Source organism: Electrophorus electricus, chromosome 6, assembly GCF_013358815.1.
Source record: "Electrophorus electricus isolate fEleEle1 chromosome 6, fEleEle1.pri, whole genome shotgun sequence".
Classification (NCBI taxonomy): domain Eukaryota; kingdom Metazoa; phylum Chordata; class Actinopteri; order Gymnotiformes; family Gymnotidae; genus Electrophorus; species Electrophorus electricus.
Genome location: NC_049540.1, coordinates 14,873,299 through 14,900,281, shown reverse-complemented (window position 1 = coordinate 14,900,281; position 26,983 = coordinate 14,873,299). Strand labels below are relative to the sequence as shown.

The 26,983-nt window shown below is 36.0% G+C and overlaps 3 protein-coding genes across 8 annotated transcripts in view; 2 read left to right on the top strand and 1 right to left on the bottom strand.

Annotated features, from left to right (window-relative positions):
- Nucleotides 1-12: 12 nt before the first annotated feature.
- Nucleotides 13-18,954, bottom strand: fer (fer (fps/fes related) tyrosine kinase). 6 transcript variants are annotated; one of them, XM_027002110.2, is made up of 20 exons: nucleotides 18,910-18,954; nucleotides 18,504-18,710; nucleotides 14,340-14,615; nucleotides 13,803-13,976; nucleotides 13,548-13,647; nucleotides 13,030-13,213; nucleotides 12,058-12,195; nucleotides 11,815-11,934; nucleotides 11,324-11,446; nucleotides 10,561-10,750; nucleotides 9,539-9,634; nucleotides 9,191-9,394; nucleotides 8,788-8,910; nucleotides 7,696-7,752; nucleotides 7,465-7,580; nucleotides 7,163-7,257; nucleotides 6,938-7,061; nucleotides 3,209-3,495; nucleotides 2,871-2,993; nucleotides 13-2,668 (listed from the first exon to the last, which is right to left on the bottom strand). In XM_027002110.2, the coding sequence occupies exons 3-20, from the start codon at nucleotides 14,547-14,549 to the stop codon at nucleotides 2,532-2,534; spliced, it is 2,601 nt and encodes an 866-aa protein (XP_026857911.1). In that variant the 5' UTR covers nucleotides 14,550-14,615; nucleotides 18,504-18,710; nucleotides 18,910-18,954; the 3' UTR covers nucleotides 13-2,531. The 6 variants fall into 6 exon arrangements, with proteins under 6 accessions (XP_026857911.1, XP_026857914.1, XP_026857913.1 ...); XM_027002113.2 differs by having other exon boundaries at nucleotides 3,209-3,363; XM_027002112.2 differs by having other exon boundaries at nucleotides 18,512-18,710.
- A 563-nt stretch (nucleotides 18,955-19,517) lies between these two features.
- On the top strand, nucleotides 19,518-24,222 carry atp6v1g1 (ATPase H+ transporting V1 subunit G1). The gene is made up of 3 exons (XM_027002060.2): nucleotides 19,518-19,701; nucleotides 20,538-20,638; nucleotides 23,429-24,222. Exons 1-3 carry the CDS (start codon nucleotides 19,620-19,622, stop codon nucleotides 23,600-23,602), a joined length of 357 nt encoding a protein of 118 aa, XP_026857861.1. The 5' UTR covers nucleotides 19,518-19,619; the 3' UTR covers nucleotides 23,603-24,222.
- A 1,286-nt stretch (nucleotides 24,223-25,508) lies between these two features.
- The window catches only part of slc31a1 (solute carrier family 31 member 1), an 8,333-nt gene continuing 6,858 nt past the window's right edge, over nucleotides 25,509-26,983 (top strand). The window contains exon 1 of the mRNA XM_027002090.2: nucleotides 25,509-25,652. The gene's annotated coding sequence lies outside the window, so the exon portion shown is untranslated. The remainder of the gene's footprint in view (nucleotides 25,653-26,983) is intronic.

The following is a 26,983-nucleotide window of genomic DNA, read 5'->3' as shown; positions in this document are numbered from 1 at the left end:
GTTTGCTTTTAGAGTTACTTTAAAAAAAAAAAAAAAAAAAAAAAAACCCACAATGTAATGACAGTAAGAGTCCAGTGTATTTTTTGTTTGCTTTGTGTTTGTTGTTGCACATCTAATCTTTTTTAACATTGTTTTGGTTCGATAAGCATTAGAAGAAGCAAACCTATTTCTCAAAATGGCCAAAAGTGCAAACATAATATTCAAAAGGTCTGTGTTATTGTGGAAAAATACAACCTATTTAAATTAAAAAGTGAATTTAGTAATATATATAGAGAAATATAGACTCAGATATAGAAGTTATAGAATTTACTCTTAATGTTGTTCACATATAGGGTTACATTACAAAAAGGCTTTGAACTGGTTCACACATAACTGTCAAATTGTGTATAACAGCACTGTGACACATTATTGGCAATTTTAGGTCACATTGTGCAAGTCAAACGAGAATATATATTAAAAAAAAAATCAGGTCAGTCTCTGGAAAATAAATTTCAATATATTGTTTAACAAATACTGGCTAACATGAGTACAATGACAGTAGGTGTTAGGGTAAATAAAAAAGGTAAAAATACAAAGAATATTACAGTATTTCAAATAAATAAAACATAAAATAATATTTGCTTTAAAGTTTAAAGAAAAAGCTTAAGAGCTCACTTAGCAGTAGTTATAGTGATGTAAGCTCAGCTTCAAGATGAATCACAAATCACCTTGGTGATCAGAATCCATTGGTAATATCTATAAGTTGACGAAAGAACCTAGAACTGTATGATACAGTAGTATCGAATATGAATTATAAGCCTTGACAATTGTACTAGAAGATGCATTTCATTGCATGGCGAATCCTTTTACACACATCCAAGACTATGAATATGTAACAAAACAACGTGTAAAAAGCGGTAGAGGAAATCACTAATTACAGGTTCTACTCTACATATTCTCATCTCACAATTGTCCTAGCTATACTGTTGTCTGTTAGATTTAATCATTGTTGGAGGCAGTACATTGATATTTAGACAAAGAAAACTGGAAAGATATTGGCATAGTAATCTGACGATAGTATTTGAAAAAACCTAAACAGCTAGAAAATTTTTACAATATAGAATCTACAAAAAGTATTTACACAATACAAAAGGAATTCTTCAGAGTAAACCTTGTAGAATCAGTCATTCGATTTATTTTAAAGACAAATAGAAAGGACAAAGTTATGTGACATGGAATTTATAGAAAATCAGGCAAGCAGCACAGCTGGCAATCATAAGATGGCTGCATATTTTACAAAATGGCACCTGAATAAACAAAGTAGTTTTCATCTCGGAATTTAATCTCATATAAGGACTGTTGCATTTCCTGACATGGTTAATAGTGTCCAAACAAGGTTTGCAAAAGAGAAATACCATAGGCTTACCATAGGATACTGCACAAACTACTAAACCATGTTCATATTGATAACTTGTGCTCGAAATTGGCTTTGGTTTAAACAAAGATATGTATTTACAGAAACATACGTATATATACAACTTAGGCTTAATAGAAAACCAGACCATTAGAGATCAATAAGAATATCCCCTATACCAAATGGCATGCATTAACCTCACAGCAAAGAACCATAGGTAAAGAAAAAAGGCATCTCTGGAAGGGTTTCAATTAACTATGTGCAGAAAGAGATAACTCAGAATGACGTCACTGAATGGCTGTTTAGATTTAAAGCCACAACCTTTTGTTTTTAACACTATTCATAAATTGCACTTAAATTAATCCACAGTATATTATTCTTTCAAAAGAAAAAGGAATATGTTGGAAGGCAAGCTAAGCTACCTAATGAAACTGATTAATTTGGTACCTCAGCATTAATCTTCATGAAGCAAAACCACACAGGGAAGAGTAATTTATAATTATATAATTTTATATTATAAAAAGTGATTTTCTGTGGAGATACAAAGAACAGGAAATTGCTTTAGAGGCAAAAGCATTATTTGGCCTCCATCAAATAAGAGATTTGTATGTTATATGCGATCCGTTGTACTTAGTTACAGTAACTGCAAAACCATCCAAACTGTCCAAAACTGAGTTTTAGTATTGGTGAAGATTTATCATTCACCATACAGCAAGTGGAATGTATCCTTCAGCTGCTTCATGGCATATTTCCTCCACCCCTGCCTAAACAGGATCAAAGCCTTTACACTTTACCCATCTGCCTGAAGTTACTTGCAGTTCACTGAACTCATGAAAGCACACATAGTATCTAGAGTACAGTGGAGCATTTAAGTAGAAATACTGATATACTTGATAGAACAGTGCAAAACCAAGACCTAATTCCTTGGTAATGGTTTTAAAAACAGCTGGTAAATAGGCAATTCATAGTCAGTTTATATATAACAAGAAGTACTAGAGTACTCTTGTACTACAGTCATAATTTAGTGATGATCACATGGTGGGAAAGAAGCATTCTGGATATTTGCCTTTGTGGGTAAGGGGCAAAATCACCTTGATGAGAAGTATGGGTTTGGTCTCTTACCCATTCTAATTTGGAGCTATTTTTTCTTGACTGAATAGACTTCCCTATGAATTTCAGCAAACTTGGGACGATTTTCAGGCTTGTAATCCCAGCACCTCTGCATGATCTTGTAGACCTCTTCTGGACACTTTTGTGGACAAGACAATCTATAACCTTCATTCATTGGATGGGGGGGGGGGGGGAACCAAATCAGAAGTGGGATTAAAACCAAACATGCTATCTGAATATATATTAAATCTTTATAAGAATGAAGAACATGGGTATTTTTTATGCAAAGTAAGAGGAACAGACATCATGAACAGACATACAACTACTAAATCAATGCCAAGTGTGAAACCTGGGGAAAAAAGTGTACCTTTCTCAACCTGTTCACGGGCTTGCTGGTTAGTCATGCCTGGGTATGGACACACTCCAAGACTGAAAGTCTCCCAAAGCAGGATCCCATAACTCCACACATCACTCTCTGAGCTGTATCTCCCTGTAGAAGTACATCCACATCTAACAACCCAAAATCTCAACCAATAAACATATACTTAGTGAAACTAAATATCTAGTAAACAGCTTGCTTTTAAATATGTATTAAGAAAGAATTTAAAAGCCTTGCAGTCTTCTAAATAGACCTGAAAATCACTTAATACTAACGCTCTACTACCTGTTATTATTGGGTGGACTCAAGAAGTTCAACAGCTTTACCATAGTTGAGTGCTTCTGGTGCAGTCCATTTGATAGGTATCTGCTTGAGTCCAGATGATGAGTAAATGCCATCATCTTCCTGCCGCGACATTCCAAAATCACTGATTTTCAGCAGGTTGTTCTCTCCCACCAAGCAGTTCCGTGCAGCCAGGTCCCTGGAGACACAGAAGATCCTCAGACCCTCTCTAAAGAAGCGTATTCTATTTTTATAGATGGACAACTGGTATCGGTGTCTGCATATTACTACTAGGTGTGAGCTTCGGCAAAGGTGACGCTTGCTGGCATTCCTAAATGTTGGGGGAATGTTTTAACACAAGAGAGGAATGGGGAGAGGGAGAGAGAAGGGTTTTAGCAATCTTTACAAATCAGGTTAAAGGTTAAATAACACTCAATAATAATAAAGAGCAACCCTCTTGAATCCCATACATTTTTGTACCCAGGCAGATTATTCACTGAACTACAGAACTTACAACTTTCACTTTCAGAAGGCTCTTAAAACACTACAAACATTAAATCACCACCTGTACCTTCCAAATTTTTTAAAAACAGACCTTAAAACAGATAAATGGGTAATTTTGTTAAATACAAATAAGGATAACTAATGCATTTGATGAATCCTACAAGTTTTTATTAAACAAACTTACAACATTAAAGTGTCTGAAACAGGGTGAACCAATGAAACAGCTGCTCTCATTTAACAATTAAGCAACCATCTAAAATTAGCATCAATAACCAGTGTTGTGTTAAATGCACGTTTAACAGAATTACAAAAATAACAGCATTATTACCATACAGTTATTATTGTACATGACCTAAATGTCTGGAAATATGTCACATGTCAGCCAGCTCCTGGATCTCTATGGGGTTATTTAAAATATGCTGTTATGCCATCTCTTGCTCAAAAGACTGGACAATTAACGTCTCCTTAAAACTAAAGTTTCCATGTTACACACAAACATCTTCAGAAATGTATGTTTCTACTTTGTCACAATTGGTGCATTATTACAAATAAAACCATGTAGACTTTTCACATTTAGCTATAATTTTAAAACATCCTCCCATGACTTCCTCATACTCATATCTGTGGCAAAAAAAAAAAGGTTTCTGACAAAAGTATAGCTACTCTTGCACTATTGGAGGTATTGTGGCTTAATAACAGCATCTTCCCATCATCCTGTGTCTTCTGAATGAGGGTAACATCCAACGTTTTAGTTCTCAATGTAGCACAGCTCTTTTCATTAAGGTTAAGGGAGGAGATCATGTCGCACAAAAAAACCCAAACAAACAAATAAGACAAGCACACAAAAATAAATAAATCTCCCACATACATTTTCCTCTGTAACAGAGTACCTCAGGCTCTGATTAACACTTTTACCTTTAATTTAATGTAAAACGCTACAATTGTTTAAGGAGACATCCTTCCATAACTGAGGAAAAATGATTCTTACTAAGAGATTAGAAATCAGAAGCTAGACATCTGACCAGTAACAAGAAAATAGAAAGCCTCTCCTGTCCTATTTTTCCTCCTCTGGTTAATACAGTTTGAGGTTTTATTGTTTGTATTTAAATTGCTTCATGGCATATTTTTGACTTCCTTTGTCCACTTTCCAGTTAAAATCATCAAAATAAATTGCTTTAAATTGTTTTGGTTTTTTTAAAGTTTTTTTCTGTGGCAGAATTAAAAAATTATGGAACAGCTAACTATTTTTATAAAGATCATTTCCTACAGCAGACATTTTTATATCCAGCCTGAAACCCTACTTATTTACCCAGGTATTTGAGTCTTTTAGGCATGCAAGGATTGTTGCTTGTTCTGTTTTACTGTTTTTAATTTACGTTTCCTGGAATTATTGGAAGCACTTTGGGTGGCATCTATTGTCTTTAAATGTGCTAAATACATAACTTGAAAGTGTCATTGTGAAATCCTCAGATTCACTGTCACATTTTATCCCCCTTGAGATTCTTTTTTGGCCTTAGTTTTCATTACATTCCTATTCCATTATCTTTTCTTGATCCTTTAAATACTGCCTTCCCCCCTGCTCTTCAGTCAACACATCCACCACTTCCATGTCTGTCTACTGGTAATTCCCACCCACATGTCCTCTAGCAGGAGCAGAAATTGCTGAAGCCTCCCTTGGCTCCGCTCTTCTGTCTTTTCCTTCCTCGTTTTCCCAGGATGCATCACAACCCCTTTCCTTCCCTCCACTTTGACGCCAGACTGCTCCTCTACAAGTTCAAGAGGTACACTCAATGTTGCTATACAGTAACCATAAGGATAGCACTGTGTGTAATGCTGCTTTGTGACAATGGCTGTTGTAAAAGCGCTATATAAATAAACTTGACTTTGGCATTTATTATGGTCTAGTGCCATCATGCTATCATCATAAGAATAGCTTTATATACCTTACAACACAAATGCAAACACACAAAAATAAACAAACAACCCCCCCCCCCCCCCACACACACACACTTCTTAAAACACACATCAATCCTCTGTAACTTGGGAGCTCAGGCACCATCTGGCATGTCTCTTACATAAAGGTTTCACAGATCTGGCCTTCAGATACAAGCTGGTATGGCATCACAACCAATGAACCAGTCTGCAACACTCACAGAACAAATTAGGAAATAGTATGTTGTCAAACATGCCATTTCACACTGTTCTAATACTTTTATATTTTAGATTATAGCAAACTATTTACTCTAAACTGGACACTTTGGAGGTTGTGGCAGAAAAACGGACTCTTAATAAGTTGCTGGCCATTATGGACAATGCATCACACCCCCTGTACACGATAGTGGACAAACAGAGAAGGATGTTCAGCAGAAGACTGATACAGATGCGCTGTGCAAAGGAGTGTCGTGTGAAATCTTTTCTCCCCACTGCAATAGGACTCAACAACGAGTCTCCTCAGTGCAGGGACACTCCTGCTGTCTGAACTGGGTTGAGCTACACCATACTCTTACATGTCCAGTTCATACTATCATTTATACTATAATGATTTCACTGTTAATGTTATCACTTTATTTTTACACTCTAGTCTGACTAATTTTGTCACTGTGCCTCCTATTGTTAATATTTTTTTCTGACAGTTTCACTTATTATCTACTCCATTAGTGCAATAATCAGTTTCCAGCTTATTTATATCATGAAGATAAGCATTTATGTATATAGACATTTCTCACTTGTGTTATCAGTTAATATGTTTTACCACTTAATATGTTTCTTACTAATACTAATGTTTGCAGTCACTGGAACACATTCCAAAGCTGTTCTTGCATAAGTCATGTGCATAATTTTCATATGTATATAAACCCAGCTAACTCTTATAATATTTATAATTCATCTGTACCACACTTCTGTAACTCACTTCTACAATCCTACCCTATTTATTCTGATTTAATGTATGTCTTATTAATGTACGTCTTCTCTTGTGTAATCTGTGACAATGCAATTTGCTTCAGGATAAATAAAGTTTTATCCATCCTACACTATATAAGACATCTCTGCTTCTAGTCCTCTGCTTATGATTCAGGGCACAATTATGAAGGGGTGGTAATATTGGACATGATAATTATTTAAACATTCTCTACAGGTCTACATCAAAATTTAAAAATGTGTCATTGGTAGTCTGTAAATGAAAATTACCAAAATTAAATAGCATTTACAATGGACACAAATAGACCTGAAGATAAACCATCAGATTACCTGACTGTCCCCAAACTCACCTGTGGATACAGTTCTTTAACTCCAGGTATGCCATTCCTGCAGCTGCATCTAGCGCAAACTTCACCAGCTGCTTTGTCTTGAGGTCTTCCTTTTTCTTCCTCAAGAAAGACAGAAAGTCCCCACCTGTCCAGAGATAGTACCCCATCATTAGAACCAGCTCTATGTAAACTATAATGATTTTTTACAATTATTTTTCCAATTCCATCAGTTGGTAGTGACCGTACCTGGTACAAGTTCCATCACTATATAAATGGGCTGTCTTTGTGTACAGACACCTATTAACTTCACAATGTTGGGGTGATCATACTGCTTAAGGATCCTTGTAAAAGAAGAAACATTTTTTTTAAATTTGACAGTGATGTGTGTAAGTGGTAGTATAATGCACTTCAGAGGAAGTAATATCCCAAATAAAAATGATAATTTGGCCTAAAATGAAAAATGTAATGAGGATCAATTAGGATGTCCTCAGTTAAATAAATATTTTAGTTCAAGTATTTGTTTGTTAGCATATTTAACTAAGCAGCACCTGGCCTCTGAGAGAAACTTGATCTTGAGGTCTTGAGGCAGATCCTCTTTACAGGTCTTAACAGCCACAGGAGTCTTGTCCCTCAGCGTTCCCTTGAACACCTCACCAAAGTTGCCCTAAAACAGTTGATCTTTTTATCAGAGTCCTATCAAAAATGCCTCAAAGACACAACACCTTAGGATAGAAGCACATTCATTTACAGGGTAATTACAGGGACATTACAGGACATACTTTGCCTAGAAGTTCTCCAAGAATAACATCCTCGTGATTAAGAATCCATTTTTTATCCTGAAAGACACAAACAAAAATAAATTAGTCAGATGCTATGTATACAAATTCATTTGTTTCTTTAAAACCACATCTGTGTCAAAATTCAGTGTGTGCAAGTTATGCAAGTAACTCATCTAAAATAGGAAACAAAGAACTTGGAATATAGAGGCAAATGTTTCAAATGAACATACTGTTCAACACAAGCCACAGTGCACCTGTTATATGCTCAAATCAGATGGATCTAAATCAAACATCTGTCTCACACAAATATATATGAACACTGAACTTCAAACAGCAATTCCATTCACTAGCTATGAAAGCCTTATTCAACACCTACAGTAGTGGTAATAGAGACATAAACAGAACATTGGTAATGGTCTCAATAAAAACGGTCCTGAGCAAATGATTCGTAATGTCTGTCATTACTCATGAAGTAATGCACTCCATCTTATATCTGGATATGAAACCAAACTGGACATTTGTGATGCAGCATGATACACAATAAATGCATTGTACATATTTTCAGTATATTTATTGTTCATATTTTCACCACTATTTGTATGGTGAGAGAGCATTTTTAGAGCTGGCTGAAAAATAATATTTAAAAAAAAGTCATTAAGTGATTGTCAGTGTTTCCCAATGAGTATCTGAATAGTTTCTTAAAAGCATTGTATTTAAAAAAAATGTAACAAACAAACAAACAAATAATACAATTTCATAAATGATCATAAAGTTGGTCTAACAAGAATACTGAAGCCAAGATTAAAAACAGCATGCCAGCATGTTACTGATGATATTTGACAATTAACAAGATATAAAGGCTCTCAATTACAGTTCTGTGGATTTCATGTATTGCACATTAATGTGTTTTTGTGTAATCAAAACAGGTGTTTTAGAGCAGGAAAAAACAGTAAATGTTCTCTGCAAAGAGCATAATGAAGCACTGGCATACAAATGCAGCAAAATTTTAGAAAACATTTCAAAGTAAAATATATTTTCTGATATAGCTCATAACTGCCTAGACACAATATTCAAAAACTAGAGTGTAATTACCTTTATGACAGGATTTAAGAGCACAACCCCAGACTTCTTGGTAATGACTTGTTTTGTAGTGTAATGATGTTCAATTAACTGAGGAATGGTGGGGAATCCAGTGCCTTCAAATCTGTACTGATTCTGTCAAACAGAGGCCATATATCAAGACTGCAACAAACACTCATCCAATCCTCTACAACAGCAGTAAACATACAAAACGTTGTCATAAGTATGGCATTCTGGGAAAAAAAACAAAAAAACCAAGATCACGACCCTACCTTGCTCAAGGAAAAGATATTGTGAAGCAGCCAATATGTCTTAGTAATGGGGTGTTATGTACTAAAAATTAACAATGACCCATCTGTAATTCATAATGACACATTAATTATTAACTTCACACCAACTGTGAAACAGTACTCACATCAGCAAACTGGATGATGAAGTGTCTGCGCTGGGCATCTGAGAACACAGAGAGCACGTATTCACCTGGCTTGCCATGGCTCTCACGCACCAGGAAGTCTCCCTGCTGCTTGAGCAGCTCCTGGGCCTCTGTGCGAGGAATCGCCCCATGGTACCACTCTTGGTCCCCAAGAGGCTTCTCACTGGTGGGGATAACGTCAAAGAACTGGGGTGGAGAGAGAAATAGAGAGAGATTCCCCCCCCCCCCATTTTAAAGTAATATATTATACTTTTATTGTAAGAAATATTTTACTGTAACCCAGTAGAAAATAAAAACTGAAACTGCCAAAGAATAAATGACAATACTTACGGAAGATGAGCTTAACACAGACTTTGGTGAGCGGATAATGCCAGCGATGGAGTGACGAAGGGTGTCAAACTTTGATATCCTGTCTTTACTTTTATCCTAAAACATAAGAAAAGGTGTACATTGAACAAGCACAGCACCCCTGTTGCTTTTTTAAACCTGTAGTCATTTTCATTTTCTAGGGAACCTTTCCACTGCTTTAACATTGCAGCAGCAACTGCACCCAATGCCAACCAACATTTCACTTTATACACATAATCTGTTACTGTAAAAGTATGTGCCTTCAGGTATCGTATCCACTCCAGTTGAGCTGGATGCTAATACCACTCACTTGTGGATAATCTGAAGCCTGCAAAATGCAAGTGAGTATGTAAGTTACAAACCAGCTACAAGGTTCTTCCCATCTAAAAACACAGCTCATGGTTACCATGGAGAGAGCTTTAAATAGTGGAAATGTAAGCATAAAATGCTCCCCAAGATGTCTTTAAAAATGGCACCGAAATGTTCCTAACATATATATATAGGAAAGCAGGAGGGCGGCAGTGAGGAGAGTTTGTCTCTCAATGCCCACATCAACTCAGGTAAAGTACTGTTACGCTACTATTTTCCCCCCACACCTACCCAAATCAACTCTTTGCTCAAATCCTAATCAACTGAAAAGACTGAAACTGTGACAATGGCAATAAAATGTAGAGCAAAACCAACTACATGATGACAATTCAAAAGAGGTTTCCAGAATCAGGACCAGAATGTCCACAATCCAGTACCATCGCTGCTGGTTCCCGCCCTCCCGCCCGCGCACACACAAACACACACAAACACCACTCTGCTCAGTGCCAGAATTAGCTGCTAAAATGGCAACAGCTATGCTTTTGTCCTTTTTCACTTTCTTGCCAAATCCTGAAATAAATAAAAAAAAAAAACTTATACATATAATTTAATCAAAGGATTAAAAATTCCTTTAGCCTAAGGAAAAGAAATTTGGTGCGCAGTCATTTGGAAAAAGTGCAAGCAAAAAGCCTCACCACTGAGTTAACGGATCGTGCATCCTCTTCATAGTTGACAACATGCGGAGGCTCCCTGCCCTCGTTCTCCTGCATCTTGTGCTCGAGCAGTTCCTTCTGGTAGCTCAGTTTGGCTTCAGAGCAGCGCAGCAGCTGCACAGTCTGTCTAAGTTCCTCCAGTGACTGCCTCTGACTCAAGAGTAGCACCGTGCTGAGAGAGAGAGACAACACGCTATCATTCACACCTCAGTGGACAGGGACTACTGTTTGTGTCTAGTGTGTTTCAGAAGATTAGCATGAATGAAGTGATTACACTGCATTAATTTCTTCTGTATTACCCAGACTTTACACAAATCAAGTTCAAACGGTGTAAAACCTGACTTTTCTCAGACAGGAAGAACTACAGTAAGAGAGAGACAGACAGACATGAAAAAGAGAGGGAGGGAGAGAAAGGAAAAGAGAGAGAGAAAGGGGGAGAGAGAGAGAGCGCAAGAGAGAGAGAATGGAATGCATGGCCTCCTTCACAACAGCTCCAAGTGGGTGTTTTCACCACAAACTCTTCATCTGCACATCTGATATGCGCTCCTGTTTTTAAAGCATTAACAACATTCTATGGTAGTTTGTTTTGCAAATATGTGACAAATGTTCTGATTTTTCTGATAAATCATTCATAAGAGGTAATTCATCTCTCTTCTTTATTTGATTATATGAAAGGCATTGAATCACAAATCATAGTATCACAAATAAAGTGGTTGTCAAAGCCATAAATGTGAGCTCTACATACTCAGACTTCTTCTCACAGGTTTTGGCAGACTCCTCTATTTTGCTTTGCAGATCTAGCATGAGGTCCTCTTTACTGCGCAGACTCTGCTGGGTGAGCAGTAGCTCCTCGCCTGTAGACTTCAGCCTTAGAACACATCAGTACACATTTGTATGAACATTCGGCTCCATATAAAGGCTTAAATCTGACAAGAGGTTAGTTATAAACAAATAGCTCTATTAATGCATTTCTATTAGAACACAGCTATCCAATCCTCCATTTTTGGACAACAGCAAATTGCTTTTAAACACTGGTATTAAAGATGTAAAGGGGGGGGGGTATTTTTTCCTCCCCCATTTTGTTTTTGTTTCATTCTGAAAAAGGAAAGGGATTATAACACTAGAGACTAAGGTCTTAAAACTCAAAATAGCTCTGCTATCCGAAATTCATAGATGTGAAACGTATATCGTTCCTTTTGGTTCTGAGAATAAAGGGAGTAGATAAACTGAACTTACACTGCTTGTAAACTGTCTGCAGTTAAATTATTCCATAGTATCTCGTTGGCTTGTAGATTCTCAGTTTCCTCTAATAGTGAAATATCAAATTCTACATTTGGTTCTTTGGTTTCTGGGGACCTAAGAAAATAAATTAAATAAGTAATTAAGTAATAAGAAAATAATAAAGTAATATTTAAGTAATAAGAAAAAAAAAAAACAATGAACATTGGTTAGGATTTGTGTTTGATTTCTTTCACATACCCATACACTTCAATGAAGTTATCATACTCTGACGAAGGATCAATGTGGTCTATGGAGGTGTGTATTTCTTTGTGGACCTTCACGATTTCATCTGTTAAAAGGCTGGTGATTTCACTGTACTCCTCCAGGACACCCTTCCTAGAAAAAGCAGAAAAAACAGACCAACAATATCAATGAGACTGCAGGTTTTTCTTTTAAGTAAAAAAAACAAAAACAAAAACAAAAAACACACAAACAAGATAATTGGTTGTCCTATTTATATAAAACTTTATTTAATATAATTTAAAAAACAAAGAATCAAAGTCTCCCCACAATAGACAAAAAACATTTTTGGCCAATGTTCTTCATATAGCCCAGATTTACGATTTAGGCTTAGCGTCAAGTCAGGGAAGCTGTTTCAATTGTTCTGTTCTTATATCTTAACTTAAGATTATATGGAAATTCTGTGATTAAAAAAAAACATTGTAAGAGCAAAAATCCTATTGAAATCCAACAAAGCCACCCTGCCATATAAAATGAGGAAAAAATTGATGTAAAAAAAAAAAAAATTCTTCTTTAGTCTAGACTATAGAACAGCAAAAGGGGTATGAGATATACCATGTCAGCAGCTTTCCCCAATGGCTTATGTATTCATATAGCTAAGAAAATCTGTTTTGCAGAATATCACTATACAGTCAGTTTTTAACATGTCAGTTACTATGAAGTCATATTCCTTACAAAGTCATTCCTTACCAACTCACTCTTAAAACAGCAATTTCTTACTCATGGTTGAGTGTAAAAGCCAAATCATACCATGCATGCAAACTGGGCAAAATTATATTTCAGTTCTTTATTTTGGTCAAAGTATTTTTTTTAAGTCCTCTGCAAATTTATAACATCACAAAGGTGAATGCAACTAAATGCCATTGAACACAACCAGATCAAATGCCTGCATGTCAATGTCAGCCAGCATGGGACTAGCATGGGACTCACAGGGCGCTGACCATCTCCTCCTGCATCTTCTGCAGTGAGTCAAGCAGCAGTGGCAGTGCACTCTGGTGGTGGTGCTCCTGGTGCAGCTGTGCACCACGCACTGCTAGCACATACTGGTTGTGCAGGTTGTGAAGCTTCATGGTGGCTTTGTCATAGCGCTCACGTGCCTTCTCTGGCTCCTTGCCTTCGAAGAGGACCAAGCATGTTAATGATGGTCTGGCCATCTCTTGAACCTCTGCCCTGCTAGATAAATCTCCATATGTCAAAAAAAGCACTTTTCTTAGGCAGTCTCATACTACTGCAAATGTCTGACTAATGTCTATTTACCACCTACACTGATGACAAAAAGCCTAATATTAATGGTAACAACATGTGGATGTCATATTCCCACTGTCCAGCAGCACATTTACTATGAACAAATATTTCAAAGACAATACTTTGTTTGGGCACTAACTGGATAAGATAAATACGATGGGGCTAAAAAAAAATGCTTCCAGTGGTGAACTAGGAGACCTCACCTTTAACAATTGCCTCCTTGTATTTCTCTTTGGCAGCATGCGCATCTTTACTTAATTGTCTGTAGGTACCTTTTAGCTTCTCAAGGTCAGTTTTCGTAACCTGAAAACAATTAAAAAGTACCTAGTCTTCACCAACACCTGATGCATGTGCTTGAAATGTAAAAGAAAAAAAACATACATGGTGAAGAACACAGATGAATATATGCCACTGCCTTTTAGACACTGACTGAAAGGTGAAGCTGGTGCTGGACTTGCCTTGTTCAGTTCAAACTCAATCTGCTGGTGGATGCTCTGGTAACTCCTCTTCACTTGTTGTTTGTCTTTGATCATCATGGTAAGGCGATGCAGTGGGCCAGAGTTTAGCTCGTCTGCATGAGACTTCATGATCTTGCTCAGCTGCTCTGTCTGCTGTACCATGTGAGCCCATGACTGAAAACCACAGAGCGGCATCACTTCTGACACATTGCACTCCTATCATCACCCTTACACATTCCGAAGTGTGATGGTAATATGACAGTTTAGTTTAATTTATTTGAACAGTTTTGTGGTCCCAATGCTCTATACTGACAGGAGAAAAGGAAAACCACCTGCTTTCAACTCAATAAAAACAGAACTTCATCTGGTCTCACTTCCAGGAACAGAACCAAACTTGCAGAAATAGTCCTTTAGATCATTCTGCACCAAAGTACCACAAAGTAATGAACAAAAGTGGCATGCTGTGTACTATCCAACTGATGTATAAAACATGTTTAGCTGTGAAATTAGGCTGCTCCACGGCCAAAGATTTGTTACCTTAGAGACGTTACTGATGTAGTGAATCTGGGAGGAGTTATCATACTTGTCCACCTGCTGGCTAATGTTGAGCAGGAGTGAGGCATACTCCTTGTCACTCTTTACACGAAGGGTCATAAAGCGCTTCACCGACTCCAGCAGCTTCAGTTCCCAGTCCTGCAGTTTAATTAGGCCATCATGGGCGCTCTGCAAGTCACGACCGAATCCCATCTTGCTCACAAGGAAGTTTCTCTCTCTCTCTCACTGGGGGAAAGTCTCAGGTCTGCATTTCTCGTGCTGCAGGGGGGGTGAAGTTGTACAGTGTAGTTCAGTTAAACAATGGAAGCTAATGTGGTCTCATAGTATAATGGCAAATAATGTGGCAAATAATTAATGAAGTTAGAATATGGTTAGAAGATGTTAAATAAATCATGTGCAGCTGGCTATCATGTCCTGCTGGCTCTTTGTTACCATGTTTGTATCGTCTGCCCCTATATGACTACAGCTTTAAGCAAATATATTACAACTGCAACAAATGATTGTGCAGTCCTATTTAGTAGAGGTCTAGAGACATTTATCAGAAATTAAAATGCATTTAGATTCTGTACACTTAAAAAAATAAAAAATAAAAAAAAATTTTTTAAAAAAGCGCCACATATTTTTCACTGAATAACCACAAACATGTTATTAGCATTCCTATAGAATCAATGGCTATCTTGAGAGGAAACTGATTGCCTGATACAAAATAAGCACAGGGTTGATTTTGCTATTTAAAGAGTGACAAACAGGCTGAACTCAGGAATTGGCCATCAGAATAATGCTCTAACCATAGTGTGTTTCCAGTACAGCCCTGTCTGCAAACCAGGCTTGAGTGAACACAGCCCAAAACCTTTGCAAACAAAGTGACTTATAGAATTTCAAAAATGTTTATCTGCACAACTTTATTAAGACATGTGAAATATAATAAATACAAAATGTTTTGTTCTCAGGAAGCAGATGAAGGTTTGAGTAGCCATGTCACAAATACAGTCAATTTAGTTAACCAAGCAGCTTTTCAACTTAGCATAGCTCAGTACTGTGTTAGAGTTGGGAAAAATAGTTAATTTGTTTTTCTTGTAAACTGTAAAGAAATGCCTGGACTACAGTATATCTATCGCTAGTTGGTTTTAGTTTTAATGTTAAAATTGATGAGAAAGCAAATTAATTTCTGCTACTCTGCATCAGGAAGCAAAGATAAATTTATTGCATTTAAAGATCACTCATGATTATAAAAAAACATCGGCCTTTTGGAAATTAACTGATATTTCCTTTGAATATGGCTCTAAAATTCAGTTGCTAACCCCAAAGTTATTCTTTGAATCACAGAACATTCAAATGCCATAATCTAGTTTCATTTTACAAAACATGATTAGCAAACAGCCTACCGTGAAAAAACCTCAGTTTATCTTTTCCATGTATGAATACATACACATGGCTACATCAGCCATAACTTTAAAGCTCATCCAAAAATCAGACATATAGATCAACAGGCTTCCAACCTTTTATGACAATCCCAAAAGGCAAAATGGCCAGTGGTTTCAGTGTCAGTAAGACACAAGATCTGTCAAGCAGCTGAAAGCGAGGTAAAATCAGAGTGAGATTTTACTGAACAATCTACTTTTTTTTCTTCATTTGCAGGCGAAGAGGCACGTATAATTAAACTGTACGTAAAACAACAAAACCTCAAAAGAACCCCCAAAAGCCAAGCAAATAGAACATAAAATATAAAACATTTCTATGACAGACAACATGCTTTTAGGATAAACTACCAAGGCCTTTTCAATAAATGTATAATGACCATTTTGGCTGACATTGACACATATTAATTAATTAATACAACTTTTGCTTACATATCAACCTAAGCTTACTTCCCTGAAATAATATTACACAAGTATAGACAGGGTTATCATAGCTGACATTTTCCCAAAATGGTGCTATAAAATCTCTATATAGCTATATATTGTGTATCTAAATCAGATGATGACATCCAATAGTTAACCAAACATCAAAAGAAGCTACACACTTCATTGATAATAAAGCTCAAGCCTTTACAATAGCAGTGTAACAGTGGGGCTATACTGACAAAAATATAGTCACCTAAATCTGGATGGTTCATATAAAAATATTTTGGCAATACATTTATCATCATTTTATTTCATTTTATCTTTACATTCTAATGGCATGTACAGCACTTTAAATTGCTCTTAACACAGTTTTAGCAAATACAGTCACTAAAAAAAGTACATTATTGTTTCTCCCTTCTGTACTGTCTTCACTTGGTTTATGTGTAGGGGTATAGGTGAAAATCAGGAATTTTGGATGAACACGATGATGAATGTTGTTTATGCATTTGCACACACATATGAACATTAAAAAGGTTAAAAAAAATTAAAAAGGAGGGGTGGGAAGGAAATGCGAAATGGTTTGGGATTATTAAAAAAGGGAAAAAAAAGAAAAAAAAAAAAAAAAAGAACATTAGCACATAAACTCCTTAATCACCAAAGCCATACTGCAGCAAAATCCTACATCAAGACCCATCTAGCACTAACCAAATATATGGTCTCAAGTATGATCATTTTGCAAGATGGTTAAATAGGTTACAACTACAATCATAGACTATGTGGGATTAAATATATAATTTCACAGTTACTGCTTCTCAAATTCATCTTTAAAATCCTCTCTCCCAACACAGAGTGGTTAGGCATATATTGGTGGGAGTTCACCTCAATAAGGAATTGCTGTGTGCTACAGATCTAATTTGCAGGGGGAGCTGCCAATTGAATGGTACTACTGAGCTAACTGGCTGTGGAATGTCCTTACTCTGTATTAGACTTTGAGGCTTGACTCATGAAAAACAAATAACAATGTAAACAATGACCTAGCTAGACCTTTATTGTTTCAAGCCCTTTGACATTCTCTAGCCTAACGTTCAGAACTGCCTTGAGAAAGTGATCAGTATCCATAGATCTCATGTTATGCGTTTCTGTGTATGTACACGGACAAATAATGGGTTGAAAAAGGTGTAGCATCTACTACAAATAATAAGATTACTTTGCACCGTCAAATTACCTGACCATATTTAAACTAATTGTCTTGGTTGACTATCAAGCCAGATAACTTTACCGTGCCAGTGACTGACGATAAATATTTGTATTTGAGAAATTAAACCCATTTGCGACAGTTCTGCCAGGTAAACATTTGCTTAATAAATTGTGCTTGGCTAGACCAACACAGCAAGTTTCTTTAAACAAAATAATAAACAAACTCCATTAGACATCTTACTCAATTTATGACAAATTAATATGTAAATTTGCTAAATTAGCTATTTTATACGTATTTACGCAGTGACGATAACTAACTAGCACAGACGTTCAGTGTTACCAGGGGTAAACATGACTTTTATTAACGTTAGCGATAACAATTTAGCTAGCCAAGTTACTTTGCATTATATTATTAGCCAGATAGCTAGCTAACCTAGTTACCTAGTTAACTAACTTGTTATTAGCTAACCTAGCTAGCTAGCTATAATAGCTAGCCAACTGCAAACACCCTCATTGGGAGTAAGCAGTGTACTAAGCAGCTAGCTAGGTTAGTTGGGTTAACTAATTTACCAATCCCAAAAAGAATGAAAAAAGTAACCCAGCTAGCTAAGTAAAAAGACCCGAATTTACAGTATAAACGTGTGGCAAGGAAAAATACATAGGCGATTTGACTATCTTGACATGTCGTTTAATCATCATCTAGGTTACGTTTATCTAGGCAAACTGACGGACAGTTTCCCAATGCTATATTTCGAATGAACATTAGTGCGACGCTTACTATTAATTGGGAAACAGCATATAATCAATTTGGCATTGTGCGTAAAATATCCCCAGGAAACTTATAGTTCATGTAGATTACAGTGCAGCATAATTAGTTGGTTTTACTAAACTATTAACATTATCCGTCTTTCATTATTGAGATTCGCTAACATTAGTACGCTAGGCTAGCGGTTAACCAAACTAGCAAACCTGCTAATGTTGTGTGGCCTTTCCCTTTGGAAAACAGCAAAAAGCGTAAGACAAAAGTATGGGTTAACTAAATTCATACCAGCTAAACATCGATTTTGTATAAATAAATAGTTATACAGTAAAATAGTTTACTCACTTAGCTACCTAAGTTATTTATTATTGCGTTTCTCCGTGTTTCCTGATTCCTCGGTATTCCTCTTTTCTTTTGCTCGGTTGCCGGAGTTGGGATTCGGGATTCGGGAGGGGTTTCCGCTCTGGATTGCTGAAAACCCGAGCCTTAAAATCATGACGTTTACAGCAATACCCAGGGCCTCTGTCGCTGCTTCTGCGCAACCTGTAAGCCCTTGAATAGGTATGAAATCTCGTGAAATGAACATCAGAACTAACATGGTTTTTTAAAAAGTATTTCTGATTACAGCTCATAAGTAACTCGATATAGGTTCTCTAGGAAATAATACTGTTTTGTTAAGCATTTACATTTTCTCTTTAGTTTCCATTTATAGACGTAGTCAAAACAGACATACCCCATCTCTGAGGCTTACCTATTTTTTCAGTGTTGTCTGACCAGGTATTTTCCGTTACTGGTGCAATCCTTTCAATGATTAAGCAATGCCAACATCACTTCTAAATCAATAAATCACATTTTGTACGTAAAACAATAACAGGCACACATGTAATGCTAGTCGTGTATCTTCCACACAAGCTTGTCATAACATTGGCCCAAGTAATATGTAATCTAAAATGTCATCCCAACCAGAATTATCGCTGACCTCAAAATAATTTATTTATCAAAAGCAAAGGAAAATGTGTGCTAATAAAAACATCTACGAAAACATGACATTCACCTTTGAAAAAAGTAAAAACGTGATACTATACCAGGGAATGGAAAAGACTATATCTACTGCAGTCTTGGCCTTGGCCTAATGAGTTATGTGATGGCAACAAGGAACTCATATAAAAAAAGTATTATTGTTACTTTCAGTGTTTTTTCACTTAGGCGTAATTTCAATAAACAATTAATACTTATTAATTCAACTAGGACCTATATATTTTAGTAAATGTGAATACCGTGACTAAAATATAAGCAGATAGCTTGCAATTTCTCCCTGTGATCAATAAATGTCACGTGGTTTTGCTCAACCTTCAGTTACGTGACGCACAGTCAGCTGACGTAGCTACAGTTCTGTCAAGCTCTAATTTTTGCAGTCGACCTTCGGGGAATTTTTATTCATAGTTCACATCTTTTCGAGTAATGGCAAGCCAGTCTCAGGGTATTCAGCAGTTGCTACAAGCTGAAAAACGGGCCGCGGAAAAGGTCGCTGAAGCCCGTAAACGTAAGTAAATTATTTTTTTAAGGAATGTTGGAGTCGAATGAATCGATGACTAAGATGGACAACTAGCCAGCTAGCTAGCGAGCCCGATTTAGCAAGCTAGCTGGTTGTTTCGCCATCAAATAGCAAACTAAGACAAAGTCTGCTGCGTAGTAAAGCAATGTAGATAGTAATTACGGTGATCGTTTTTCAGTTAAAATGCTAGCTACCATCTTGAACTAAACGGGAGCATGACGTTCTCGTTAGCGGGTTATATTGGTCTATCAAGCTAACCTAGCTGTTTTAATGTTTGTTTATATAAACATAGGTCCTGGTTTTGTGAGATACTTGAGTCTCAATTTGGGGTTTTCCTTTATAAAGCATACTAAATAAGTACATTGAATCGCTGATATGATAAATCTAAGAACTGGTTTTAAGCCAGTGTCAAGCTGAAGAAGTGAATGAAATTTTAATATTGCTTCACTGTGGAATGTTTCACTTTTTGTAATCGATGACCCAATTTTGAGAAGTGTTAAGTGATTTTTACTTTTTTTTTAATTGAAGAAAGTCATTGAAACTTGCTGACATTATTGACTAATTGATGGTGAACAGAACTATTCACAAAAAGGCAACTATTACAATGGCATTGACTCATAGTAGGCTATAATTACTCAGTTCCCTTTAATCTATCTAGTTTCTGCTTTTGCTGTCAGATGTTTCCTGCATGTAGTCAATTAAAGAAGAATGATTTAATTTTATTTTTTACTTAAAAAAAAATATTTTCAGAGTAGGTTCTAGATTGACACATTTGCGATATAATCTAAACATCATATCACAAATGAATGTTACTTGTGTGTCAGGGAAGAACAGACGTCTGAAGCAAGCCAAGGAGGAAGCTCAGGCAGAGATTGAACAGTACCGTCTGCAAAGGGAAAAGGAGTTTAAAACCAAGGAGGCTGCGGTGAGTGGTAATTTGTCGATAGGGACAAATGTCTTTTAAAAAAATGAGTTAGAGACATTTCATAATCTCATCTATTTAGGTTTTCTAGACTCATTTTTATTAGGCAACATTTATTCAGTTGTTCTAGTCTATTAATGCAGTCAGGGTTTTCCTTAAGAACAAAGAACAAGGTTTTGGACAGTCGGTAGTGCTAGAAATTCCTCCCTAGAGGCTTTGAGGTAACAAGTATAAACAGATTCTGGTCAGAGAATGTGTAAGATGTAAAAAAAAAAAATAATAATAATAATAATACTTTTTTTCATTATTAAAATTCGGAGGGAGATTTGAGAAAAGAATGAAGAATTGTTATACTGTTACTGTGGTTTGCAAAGATAACGAGAACAAAGGAAAGTATATCTGCAAAATGAGTGACTGAATGTACATGGCCCATTGAGATCACATTTATAGGCACATAGTTTAGTATAAATAAAACAATCAGAAATTAACATAATTATCTCAATGAATTAAGAAAAAGCTAAACACCAACTCTTGTCACTGTAATAGGATATGCCATCAAGTTTGTATCTCGCATAGTTATTAGAACATCTCCACTGATGAGTTTTTCAATTTGCAACTTCCTACTTAAGAGCTTCATTTATTTTAGTTGATTTTAGTTTCTTGTTAATGGAAGTTTGTAGTATGATCAAGAAATTCTGCACGAAGACATGCTCACCTTTTGAAAATCTGCTTAAGAAGCTGTTATTTAATGTTTATAGTTTGCACTATGGCCACTGTGATGTTGAAGTGAAGTGAGCTTTTTTTGGCTTTCAGTAGACAAGTATGGAATTTAACAATATAAACAATAGCATTTCTAAATTACCCGTACTTTGGTTTAGTGAGGAGTATATACTTTGTGGTCAGTGTTGTAGCTGACTTGTTCAGGCAGTTACAGGCCATATGGGTTTTTTTTCCCTACTTGGAAGTTGCAAACTTCACACTTAGTCATGAATGGAACATTAGGTGCAATTTCTGCTAAAATGAACTAGTGTCTTTTTGACATTTATTAGTTCAATTTTCTGACTTTTCAAAACTAAATCTGAAAATGGAGAACTTCATTATTAATTTTTTTCATGTTGGTATATTAAAGAATATTCATTCATTCCTTCATTCTTTTTTTCTTGTTTTCTATTTCTACTTTTATAAAATTAATTTTGGGGAAAAGACTCCTTGCTCAGTTTTCAGATTTTTTTGTTTTTGTGCCTTGTAATGAAAGCGAAAGGGCTTACTTTATTTTAAGGACTTTGCTTGCTTTGAGTGGTAGTTTTGGTGCTAGCAGTCTAAAATGTTCAGTAGCGCACAAAACTTTGTGCCACATAGGAGTATATTTGAAAATTTGTTTTATTATTGGAATATTAATTTAAAAAAAAAATTCAGTTCACAAATGCATGTCTGAGAATTTAGCAACTACTAAAGAATCAAATGTAAAAAAAAAAAAAAGAGGGGGGAAAAAACAAGCTTCTGAGAAGGTCTGTGTACCTTTGGTCAATTTATTTTCATTTTCAGAACCAATATTGAAAACGGGAAAAATGTTTGTGAAAAAAAAGCGAGAGAGGGAAACGGCTTGATTTGACAGTTTCACCAACTAATCAAAGTCAAATAACCAACACACCAAAATGCTGTTTCCCTTTCGTTCATTTGTTTTCTGTCTCTAATCTTAAAAATGACCCCTCATTTTTTATTTTTTTTTTCATGCACTGAATTGGAAACGAAAGAAATGAGAAATGGAGCAATGTAGGGGTTTTTTTTTGTTTCTTTTGTTTTTTTTTATGTACAAGAAAGCAGAAACAAGAATTCGCCTGAATTTTCGTTATGCTCTTTATGTCTACAAAACCAACATATTGTTAATTTTTTTTTTATTTGGTAAATGTGGGTGGCCCTAAAGTGCTGGTTGTATGCCATTGACCTGTCTGTGTGTCATCATGGTGTCTTCATCTTTCCTCTACAATTTGACATGCCCCCGCATGTCATCATGGTTGGCGCTGAAGAATCTACTATTTTTTTTGGTTCCAGCTGGGAACAAACTTTTCAAGTTCTGGGACCTATTTATTTTGGCACAAACACACCAAAAGGTCACTAAAATTAGGTGCATGAACTGGAACTGTTCCAGTTCCTCATTGGTGGAAACGGAGCTTTTACAACATGCGTTGTCACAAGGCAACTTTACAAATGTTTGGGTCTAGATCCATAATGAGTAAACCAGTGATGACAGAGGCAAGCAGATACTCCCTGGACAGAATTAAGTAAGAAACCTTAGGAGGACCAAGACTTGAGATGAAACACATCCTTCTTGTGTGGCCCAGTTTATAATGCTTTAATACTTATTATTTTGAGAAGCAGAACTCTAGAGGTTGTCTGTTACTGAAAATAACATTGCACCATCATTCAATGGCAGGCAAGATCCCAAGGCTATTGCTTTTTTTTTTAAATGCACAATAGAGGAAATCATTACAACTGTGATGTTACTCATAATAACAGAACATAATTTGTTGTTTTATTATTTCCCAGGTATCAGAGCTTATTGTTGTTTAGTATTGCAATTGTTATGCTCATTTTGTAACTCATTCTTGACTCCTATATATTGGTTCAATAGTATTTTGGTTTCTTAATCTATTTGTACTAACTAGAATGCATTCTCTGAGTACATGACAGCATTTTTGTAAGTCACTCCTAGATAAGAGCATTTACTAAATGCCATAAATGTAATGTAAAATAAAGTGTGTTTTTATGAGCTTCCTTATTTTCTTTTGTTAGGCCCTGGGTTCTCATGGTAACTCAGCTGTTGAGGTAGACAAAGAGACCCTGGACAAGATGAGCCGCATCCAGAATAGTTACCAGCAAAACCGGGAAGCTGTACTGAACAACCTGCTGAAGATGGTTTGCGACATCAAACCAGAAATCCATGTCAATTATCGTGTTGCTGGATAAACCTCCCCCTTCTATCCACCATTTTCATCACAACAGCTTAAACACAAGGAACACTGAGACAAAGACTGGCATTGTACAACTATAAAGATGTTTCAGTCCCAATGTATTGGATCCAAAACCAGATCACATTGGTAGATGATTCCCACCCCCCGATGATAACTGATGTCTGTGTTTGGGGGGGGGTTGTAGTTGGTATTTAGTATTCACCTGGAAGGTTTTAACATTTCAACCTGCTGAGGTGTAAGTTATACCTATTGGTTACTGTAGATGTTCAAGTAGATGGTAGTTTTCTGGATTGGGTCAATGCAAGTCTTTGTCTCTGCATTCTTTGTTACCTATTATTGTTGTCTTGTGAAAAAAACAAGTATGTGTGTGTCTGCTGCTAACTATGTAGTGTGCTGTTTATTTATAACCAACCACAATGTTATTGTAATATTTGATCACTGTATAGAAAGCAGGTTCTTTTCCCTGTGGCACATTTATCACACAAATGTCTTGCTCCTCTTTCTGCAAAATATGAATTCATGGCTTCTAACTATAAACTTGATGTGAAGCAAACATTCCTATGTTTGAACTGGCTCTGAAAATACAGAACGTGGTAATAAATGTTTGTGTGCGTGTATGGACTCACTGAATGACATTTTTTCAACACTTCTAAACACGAGTGTTGCCTTGGTATTACAATGTTACTTAAGGTTTACCAAGCTATGACTAAATAATGAAATGAGCCAAAAACACCATTATTAACATGAATGAACATTTGTACTCGAGAAGTAGCTGTTAAGTTATGAATATAGGAGATGTAGACATTTTGTCCCTGTGCATTAACAAAAGGTTACAGATTTCAAAAGAAGTTTATAAGCAGGCTAATGCATCTTTTAGGTAATTCACCAATTGATTTTCTTCTAAAGAGGCTACATGAAAACTATTGGAACTGCTGCTGACAATAATAAGTGTAGCTTAGTTTTTTACCAATGGCCAAAAACGCGAGGAAACAACACGTCAGTAACTGGTCGGGTTTCCCATTCAAATGATTTTTACGAAAATTGCTTTAGCGCTTAAAATGTTTTCTCTACACAGAAAATGTAAACGTAAATTGTCGGTAAAATTATATCTTCAAACGTTGCTCAAGTCGACAAGCATTTTAAACGCTAAAACAATTTTCCAAAAATAATCACTTGAGTGGAAACGTTTTACATCACATGGTTTGGGTGGTATTTTGACATGAACGTCGCTGGGGATATCCATACAATGAGTATACTTCATGTGGCATTGGAACGTAAGAGTGGATTGAAAAGACTCTTCTTCGTTGAGCTTTAAGCGAACTTTGTAATGAATTGCGTCACACCACTTAAAACGCGTGCAAGTGAAGTAAGACACAAGCTTGTTTAAGAGATTATTTGCAGAATAAGAATCATCCGTTTTTAGTAATATTTAGTTAATTTTAATCAGACAATTATATATAATTGTATGTTTGTATATTGCCTGTGGAAACTTATTGTTGAAGGACTAAAGAAGGAAAGGTTAAATCAACTATATAATGTGGAACCTTACCCAAATTTTAGTATCTGATGAAACTGTACGTTATTATGATGTCGAAGTATTTTACAAGTCACCTAAATACTTTTAGAGATCTCAATCACATACGTCACAGAACGTTTGTTCCCTTCACCGATTTTGCAGTGATAACGTTAGTATTTGGGAAAATTGCGCCTAGCATTCAAATATCGATGATGGGAAATAGATTTTTATTACCTGTAAAATATGTCCATATGCCCCTATAGTGTCTTTACTGACATATATGTATTGTAAAGTGTGAAATAGGAAGGAACGAAGGATATTTGTTTAAACAAATTAAAAGTCCCGTAATCCAAAGTGGAATTTTGTAGCTGGCTTCTTTTACGCCACGTTACCTGACATTTTCTGTTCCTTTTGCGACAAGAGTTTGGGGGGGGGGTTAAAGGTACTGCTTTTTTATGACATTAATGAATTAAGTTTAAAACAAAAACATCGAGCAGTCATCGACAAGACATTTGGCGGACGAAGTACGGTAAGTGGCTGATGATTTGGTAATGTCTATGCTTGTTTACTTTTCTAAGCCAAATTCATTTTTCAGGCTGCGGTTCCGTTGTTTGACCTCTGTACTCTGATATTAGCTTGCTACATGCCTATTTAAGTTAGTTAGCTAATTAGCTTACAAGTAATGCGTGATCGTAATACTTGTGATCAGTTACTGTCTGGGGACTTAGAAAAGGTAGGTTAGTTTTAGTTAGCTACAGATTCTGCTGTATTTGGATGCTCGTCAAACAGTTTTGCTTATCTAGCTAGCTAGTTCGCTAACTAGGTAACCTAACTAAGATCATGTTTCATCATCTAGTATGCGAACTGACTGGCAGTGATTGAAGTAGCATAGCTTACCTAGCTAATTTTTTTAGAGGTGTATTGTGGCATAATTTCGCTACTGGTATCAGACACTCAGACTTTATTCATATTTAATACTTATAATTTTATAAAACCTTGTCTTTTCTCTTGCTTTTAATAGTTCTTAAACATTGTATTTTATGTCGTATGTATTTTAGTATGTTCTGTGTGTATCGCTTTGAAAACTTACTTTAGAATTTTATAGTATTGAATAGGACTTCATTTCATTTACGAAAAATAGCTGACGCTTCTATACAGATCGACTTACAATTATGACTGAGTGCAATTTGAGCAATTGAGGGTTAAGAGCCCAGCAGTGTCAGTGGTGGGGTTTGAATCAGCAACCGTCTGATTACAAGTCAAGTACCTTAATTTGTAAGCAGTTGTAAAGCACTTTGAATGTTGTTCTAGAAAAATGCTAAATAAATATAGACTTTCTCTTTCTTTCTTTCTCTCTCGCTCTCGCTCTGTGTGCGTGTGTACTGTGAATACACATTTGTTTGGTTTAAGACACAGCTATCACTTGGCATCAACATAACTGACCATTTATGCTTTCGGCTAACTTTAATCTGCATGCAACAATTAGGCTGGCTTGCCATTTTACATAGATGTCATCAGAGAAAGTAATTTTGTTCTCAGTTTGGGGAAAAAATTCACTGGGGTGTGCCAAGAACCAATAAGGCCTTTCACTGACTGTTTACTAGTGATGAATTTCTACTGAAACAGTGAACCATCTTTTTAGTTGATTGTCTGTTATTTCACTACAATTCTTTTGCAGCATGTGAACTAAGTCTTGGGGAAATATGTTGGGTGTTTTTCTAATAGTTGTGTAGTGTACATGGCTAGTGTTAAGATAATGAGACATTCAGTAACTTCTATGAAAGAATTTATAGATTTAACTGTATTTAGTGATAGCTTTTGAGTATTTTACAGTTTGAAATACAGATACTAAATTGTAGC

Coding starts and splice junctions, on each gene's coding strand:
- fer (XM_027002110.2), bottom strand. CDS start 14,549: ATGGGATTCGGTCGTGACTTGCAGAGCGCCCATGATGGCCTAATTAAA. Junction 9,395..9,538: donor CTGTGTTAAGCTCATCTTCC/GTAAGTATTGTC, acceptor TCTCCACCCCAG/TTCTTTGACGTTATCCCCAC. Junction 2,994..3,208: donor ACCAGAAGCACTCAACTATG/GTAAAGCTGTTG, acceptor GTACTTCTACAG/GGAGATACAGCTCAGAGAGT.
- atp6v1g1 (XM_027002060.2), top strand. CDS start 19,620: ATGGCAAGCCAGTCTCAGGGTATTCAGCAGTTGCTACAAGCTGAAAAA. Junction 19,702..20,537: donor GGTCGCTGAAGCCCGTAAAC/GTAAGTAAATTA, acceptor CTTGTGTGTCAG/GGAAGAACAGACGTCTGAAG. Junction 20,639..23,428: donor TTAAAACCAAGGAGGCTGCG/GTGAGTGGTAAT, acceptor TTCTTTTGTTAG/GCCCTGGGTTCTCATGGTAA.